This window comes from Xyrauchen texanus, chromosome 31, assembly GCF_025860055.1.
Source record: "Xyrauchen texanus isolate HMW12.3.18 chromosome 31, RBS_HiC_50CHRs, whole genome shotgun sequence".
In the NCBI taxonomy this organism is placed as follows: Eukaryota; Metazoa; Chordata; class Actinopteri; order Cypriniformes; family Catostomidae; genus Xyrauchen; species Xyrauchen texanus.
In genome coordinates this window covers 26,400,655-26,408,227 of record NC_068306.1, presented here as the reverse complement: position 1 = coordinate 26,408,227, position 7,573 = coordinate 26,400,655, and the positions used below count along the sequence as shown (strand labels likewise).

Below are 7,573 nucleotides of genomic sequence, written 5' to 3'. Positions count from 1 at the left end.
AGTATCTAAAAAATAAGTACTAGTACCTAAAGAATAACTACCAGTATCTAATATATATGTAGGCCTACTAGTCACAATTGGAATAGATACTAGTCAGAACTGAATAGTTGATATCTAAATGACAAATCCCCATAGAAGTCAATGGCAAAAAAATGTTTTTTGTTAGTAACAAAAGAATAGTTACTAGTGACTATCGAAATAAGTACTAGTATCTAATGAATAAGTACTAGTATCTAATGAATAAGTACTAGTATCTATTGAATAAGTACTAGTATCTAATGAATAAGTACTAGTATCTAATGAATAAGTACTAGTAACTAATGAATAAGTACTAGTAGCTTATTGATAAGCACTAGTATCTAATAAATAAGGACTAGTATCTAATAAATAAGTACTAGTATCTAATGAATAAGTACTAGTATCTAATGAATAAGTACTAGTATCTAATGAATAAGTACTAGTAACTAATGAATAAGTACTAGTAGCTTATTGATAACCACTAGTATCTAATAAATAAGGACTAGTATCTAATAAATAAGTACTAGTATCTAATGAATAAGTACTAGTATCTAATGAATAAGTACTAGTAGCTTATTGATAAGCACTAGTATCTAATAAATAAGGACTAGTATCTAATGAATAAGTACTAGTATCTAATAAATAAGGACTAGTATCTAATTAATAAGTACTAGTATCTATTGAATAAGTACTAGTATCTAATAAATAAGGACTAGTATCTATTGAATAAGTACTAGTATCTAATAAATAAGGACTAGTATCTAATTAATAAGTACTAGTATCTAATAAATAAGGACTAGTATCTAATTAATAAGTACTAGTATCTATTGAATAAGTACTAGTATCTAATAAATAAGTACTAGTATCTAATGAATAAGTACTAGTAACTAATGAATAAGTACTAGTATCTATTGAATAAGTACTAGTAGCTTATTGATAAGCACTAGTATCTAATAAATAAGGACTAGTATCTAATAAATAAGGACTAGTATCTAATTAATAAGTACTTGTATCTACTGAATAATACTAGTACCTAAAGAATAAGCACTAGTATCTAAAGAAAAGGCAATAGTACCTAAATAATAAGCACTAGTCGCTAATGAATAAGTACTAGTACTTAATGGAATAGATACTAGTATCTAAAAAAATTAGCACTAGTAGCATGAAAATAGAGACTAGTAGGTTAAAATGATTAAATGTTAAAACGGCTTGCCATACAAACAGTATCGTAGGCAGCTCTCTAGAATCGAAGGAGGGGCTTCTGTAAAGGGGACAACGGTTTAGTGACAAAACTTCCATGTAGCGATTAAATGAAAGAGGAAGCGGTATTTTCTGACATGTCAGGGAGTCTACTTATGTGCAAACATACAATACAATTGCTGTGGAAAAAGGAGTTTCCGTGTCTGTTTTGAAAAAAGAAAAAGTAACTTTTACACTGTGCGTTAAACTTGTGTAAGTCCAACTTGTGTAACTGCAATAGGATACAATATGTATGGAGGTAAATTCATGACAAAAGTATTTGAAGCCTAAATGCATGTTGAACTGCTCTAATCGAAAAAAAAAAAAATGCATTGTATTATCAGTGCATGCATTTAAATGCATTTAATTTACATTGCTTGTATTTTGGGAGGCTGAAATTGGACATTTTTGAAATTTAACATGGACATAGTTTTTTAAGCATTGAATATTCAATATTAAAAATTAAATATTCACCTCCCAAAGTTCAATGTTTAATAACTTTTATTGATATATTTGGATAATTGAAAACCATAGCCAGAAATAAGGCTTTGGGTGTGCCAAGGGAAAACTGTGTACAAGAACTGAAGCACAAAAAAGTGACATTTTTTGTAACTTACATTTACATTTATGCATTTGGCAGACACTTTTATCCAAAGCGACTTACAGAGCCCTTATTACAGGGACAATCCCCCTGGAGAAACCTGGAGTTAAGTGCCTTGCTCAAGGACACAATGGTGGTGGCTGTGGGGCTCAAACCAGCATCCTTCTGATTACCAGATTACCAGTTATGTGCTTAGACCACTACACCACCACCACTCCATACACCACCACCACTCCAACTTTATATATTTTTTTCACCATTCCGATGGTTAATGTGAATGACCTGTATCTGCATGATTTTATGAACTGCACTGCTGCCATATGTTTGGCTGATTAGATAATCGCATGGATGATTTTTGGTGTCAGACGGGCTGGTTTGAGTTTCTGTAACTGCTGATCTCCTGGGATTTTCACACACAACAGTCTCTAGAATTTGCTCAGAATGGTGCCAAAAACAAAAAACATCCAGTGAGCGACAGTTCTGTGGATGGAAACGCCTTGTTGATGAGAGAGATCAACAGATAATTGCCAGAATGGTTTGAACTGACAAAGTCTACGGTAACTCCGATTACTGCTCTGTACAATTCTGGTGAGGAGAATAGCAGAGTTGGCACTGTTTTTGCGGCATGAGGGGGACCTACATAATATTAGGCAGGTGGTTTTAATGTTGTGGCTGATCGGTTTATATGAATTGCACAGGCCCAGTGATGTAATATCAGTCTGTGCAAATTATTGGGACACTTGTGAATGTGACATAATTTTTCTTGCATGTCAAAGTTTTATTATTTGCATTTTATTTATTTTTATCATTCAGTTATTTACATTTAACATAGTTTTTTTCCCCTGCTGTCCATGACTGTATCAGTTAAGTCCTGCAGTCCATTTTTGGGTTATGACCCACCAACTGAAAACCACTGATTTAAAATTGTAACTAAACAAGCCAGAATAAGGTTCAAAGTCAGTTTCAATCTGAACGTTTGCAGGGGAAGAATACCTAGATGTTAAAAAGATATCAACTGATGTCAAGCCTTATTTGACCTTGGCTCCCACATGCTTACTTGTGTGAATTCAACAAGTGAAAACCACACAGACATCTAACATTTAAAACTTTAAAAGAATGTAAACTTAAACAAGGAATTTGCACGATGACACATTTATGTTTTATGTGGTGATAAGGCATGCTGTAGAAGTAGGTGTCTGCAGGAAGTCACATGCTTTGCTTAAAGTTTTTATGCTCCTTGATAGCTCTGAGAGTTTATCATTAGGACTGTACAAACATAGGCTGCCAATGACTCACAGGGAAAAGTGAAACCTCAGTATAAGACCAACACAATGTAATTGCGTATTGAAGACATAACTAATAACATTCAGCATTGCAATGCAAAGGCTGATCACTTCTAAAAGGTTATAAAAATGACAGCACTCGAAACATGACCTATTTCTGTCTGTTTTTTGTTATCTGTTCATCTTTTGTTTCGTTCACCTCTACAAAACTTGCAACTCTTCCTGCTGCAGTTTTCTTCTTCTCATCCATTTAGCAGAGAACTTTCGGAAATTTTCCCCAACGAAGAAGAAAAGAATAGGGTCCAGACAACTGTTGGCAATGCACAAACAATGTGATATGACAGCAGCCTTCCGAACTACACAAAGATTGTGACAGGAGCCTCTGTATTCATTCATCTTGACATGCTTCTCTGCAGATAAGAAGATCGTTCGCACTACATGATATGGCAAAAAGCACAGCAGAAAGATCCCAAGGCTGATGATAACCAGAGCACATGCCTTTTTCCTGCAAGGTCTGGGCCTACCAATTGCAGGACTAGGTCTCAGAAGACTCTTCACAACAAAGACAGAGCAGAAAATGATGACCACTAAGGGCACCCCGAAGCCCAATGGAAAAGAGACATTATTGATTAAGATTAAGTTTTCCATGTTTTCCGATGACAGCTCCAAGCACCGAGCACTGCTCTCACCATTATTTCCCCTCTCTGGGAACAGCAGTGGAATGCCGGCCAAAGCTATTAACAACCAAATGAGACAACACACAATACCGACACAGTAGTGGGTCTGTATGCGTAGGTACAGGTATGGCCACACCAGCGCTAGGTAACGCAAGACATTGAGGGCCACTAGGAAATAGATTGAGCTGTACATGTTCAGATAAAACTGTAAGGATAGAACTCGACATGTGATGTCACCAAATGGCCAATAAGAGTCTAGTAGGTAGTAGGATATCTTCAGAGGAAGAGAGCACACCAGCATTAGGTCCGACGCTAATAGGTTCACCATTATCAAGTTGACTGGAGTGAAACTCTTCTGAGCTCGCCATTGGCTGAAGAAGAAGCAGACAGATAAAGAGTGGCCGGCAGTTCCCAGGACAAAAATAATCAAGTAGGCTACAGGGTACACTATGTGTTTGAAGTCATCAATGGAGCCACAACAGGAAATGTTGTTCCTGAGTTCTGGAGAAGTAGCGTTCATGTCCTTCCCTGGAGTTAGATGAACACATTCATACAAAGTGTTAGTAATGCAAAAGAAAAACTAAAAAGTTTTTCAGAAATTATGCAATATCTAAGTATCGTTACTGAAGCGCAAAAACTCTGGAGCTAGCGCTAGAATTAGAACACAAAGGATACTAAATTATTTTACTAATCATTTTGTTAGCAAAAGCTGTTCAAAAGTCTCAGTGACAGGTTTTTCTAGTTTAACATGAGAATCTTAGTCAGTGCATAACATTAACAAGCATTCTAACTTTACTAAAATTAAATCTTTATCTCAAATTACAGTTTCTCCAAAATAGACTCTTTATATCAACTTAACTTGTTTTACACAAACTGAACAATTTTGAGATCACTTATGCAGAATACTGTGATTATATAATGCATGTAAAAGTGACACATTCATAACATGTTCTGAACATGTACCGGTAGATACAAAAAAACTAAAAACAAGATATTACCTTTTTCTTCAGCGAGGAGCGGTGAAATCAGGTCGTCACACACTTGAAGTTTATCACCAACCCAACCAGTGTAACTGTCATCTATTTAAGAGTAGGTAACTTTAAAAGGAGGAGTATGTCCCAAGACCTGCCTCCCTCTCACAAAGCACTCTAAGCAAAAGTTCAAAATTAAGAGCTGTCCCTCTCTAAGAACAGCACACTTCCTGTAACAGTATTGTTTTATTTTTTTATTTTGGCATTACTTTCAATTGGTTTGGATTCAGTGTTTTGAATAGCATGTCCTGATATTGTCCGCAGCAGGTACGAAAGCTGTTTTGTCAAATGATTAAAGCCATTTAGATGTATAACTATTACAAAACATGTATGTCAGCTTTGTTTTTCACAATCATTTTGTCTCCTCCTCCAGTCTTAATTTACACCAGCCATATGCACTGCTCTACATTTTCTCTTTGATGACAATCACTTCAGAAGAAGATGATAACCTTTTAACCAAAGCAACTAATGACACAGTAAAGCTTTGTGACCATTAATGACAGCAGCAGATCACAAAAAATTGTTATTGTAATTGGTGTGCTGGGGAATTTGCATGAACAAACTTGCTTTGAACTAGCTTCTACCTTTTTGCATAAACACATTCTTCACTTGAATGATCTTACCAAATAATTTAAAAGAGCTAGGCACTTTTGTAAAAACAAATTATTTCTATTAAAAGGATAGGTTACACAAAAATACAAATTCTGCCATCATCACTGTTTTGTTTTTCTAATGCTGTATGGCTATCTTTTTTTCCCCTGTGGAATACAAAAGGGGATGTTAGGCAAGGCAAGTTTATTTATATAGCATTTCATGCATAATCCAAAGTGCTTTATATAGAATTGACACAGAAAAGGGTGGAAAAAGTTTTAAAATCCCATGAAAGCAAGAAATACAAATCAAAAGAACTAAATACCCTGGAATACCCTGAGAACTGGGATGATGTGCTCAGTTTTTTCAATGGCAGCAGAATTTTGTATGTGCTGCAGCTGTCTAATGGTCTTTTTGGGAAGGCCATTAAGGACCCCACTGCAGTAGTTCACCCCGATGGTAATGAATGCATGGACAAGTTGTCTTAAAGGGATAGTTCACCCGTTTATTTCTTCTGCTGAACACAAATGAAGCTACGACCGTGCGTAAAGTCTTATCCAATTTTCATTAAAGTGCTAATTCTGAGTGCAATTCTCGTGCCAGCGCAAAGCACAATTGGTGTGTGAGGGAGTGTTTTGACAGTTGCGCAAACTATGGGTGTATTATATGTAAATGAAGTGGCGCAAATCACAATTCGCTTTTTTCCTGAGAAATAGGTCATTGCGAGAAGACGTTTCAATACCACCTCTTAACTCAGCGCAAAGTTAAAATTCAGTTCCTGCAGGGGCCTGGGTAGCTCAGCAAGGAAAGATGCTTACTACCACACCTGGAGTCACAAGTTCGAATCCAGGGCATGCTGAGTGACTCCAGTCAGGCTTCCTAAGCAACCAGTTGGCCCGGTTGCTAGGGTGGGTAGAGTCACGTTGGGTTAACCTCCTCGTGGTCACCATAATGTGGTTTGCTCACGTTTGGGTGCGTGGTGAGATGTGCATGGATGCCACGGAAAATAGCATGAAGCCTCCACACACGCTAGGTCTCCGTGGTAATGCGCTCAACAAGCCACGTGATAAGATGCGCAGATTGACAGTCTCAGACAGGGAGGCAACTGAGATTCGTCCTCCGCCACCCTGATTGAAGTGAGTCACTACGAGGACTAGAATTCGGCATTCTAAATTTCTTGACTCTGAAGAAAATTTAATTTTCTATGCATATAAAAGGAGCATGTCACTGTCAAAGAAATATGCCTGGCATACATCAAGGATGCAGTAACTTGTTAATTAACATTTAAAATTCTAATTCATTGCATACAGTTCATTTACACATACTTCTTACGAATGTTCTGTCTTTGTTTATTTCACTGAGGATTGAGTGTATGGACTATATTATAGGATGCAGATGGTGGAAATCCCAGAGAAGAACCTCAGAATTTAATTGCACTTGATCCAGCCGATTTGCGTGTTGCTCGGGCGATTTCACCAGATGATTGCACCTAAACTTAGCAAATGCTTGCATGAAAATACCAAAAATTCATGGCCACGCCTACTGACTTTGCACTTATGACTTATGGCATTGCGCTGTGCTAGTGCTCTTAAAATAGGGCTCCTACAGAGCGTAGGTCCATATAATGCAATTGAAGGGTAACAAAATCTTTGAAGCTCCAAAAAGCACATTAAGGCAGCATAAAATAAATCCATATGACTCCAGTTGTTAAATCCATAGCTTCAGAAGCAATCTTAGAGGTTTTGGTTGAGAACAGACCAAAAAATAACTCTCTCTTTCACTACAAATCATGGTATCATGATTTCAAGCAATTACTGTTCATTTCCTGATGACATCTGGTGGTCTGTGCATGCATCAAGCACTAAAAAGTGTACTTGAGCTTGAAATTATGATTATGCTTAGAGACTGCAAAGGCAAGATTACATATTTAAATCATATAGTTATATATTTGGATGTTCACACCCAAAAACCAATTTGATTGCTTCAAAAGACATGGATTAATCCACTGGAGACATATGGAGTATGTTTAAGCTGCATTTATGTGCTTTTTGTAGCTTTAAAGCTTTGGTCACCATTCACTTTCATTGCATGGACCCACAGAGCTGAAATATTCTCCTGAGAATCTTCTTTTGT

The 7,573-nt window shown here is 36.6% G+C and overlaps 1 protein-coding gene across 1 annotated transcript; it reads right to left on the bottom strand.

Moving 5' to 3' along the window:
* Positions 1 to 1,761: 1,761 nt before the first annotated feature.
* On the bottom strand, positions 1,762 to 4,953 carry LOC127625394 (cysteinyl leukotriene receptor 2-like). The gene is made up of 2 exons (XM_052100670.1): positions 4,817 to 4,953; positions 1,762 to 4,346 (listed from the first exon to the last, which is right to left on the bottom strand). The coding sequence occupies exon 2, from the start codon at positions 4,336 to 4,338 to the stop codon at positions 3,343 to 3,345; it is 996 nt and encodes a 331-aa protein (XP_051956630.1). The 5' UTR covers positions 4,339 to 4,346; positions 4,817 to 4,953; the 3' UTR covers positions 1,762 to 3,342.
* Between the last annotated feature and the right edge of the window lie 2,620 nt (positions 4,954 to 7,573).

Excerpts from the sequence above, each read along its gene's own strand:
- LOC127625394 (XM_052100670.1), bottom strand. The coding sequence starts at position 4,338 with ATGAACGCTACTTCTCCAGAACTCAGGAACAACATTTCCTGTTGTGGC.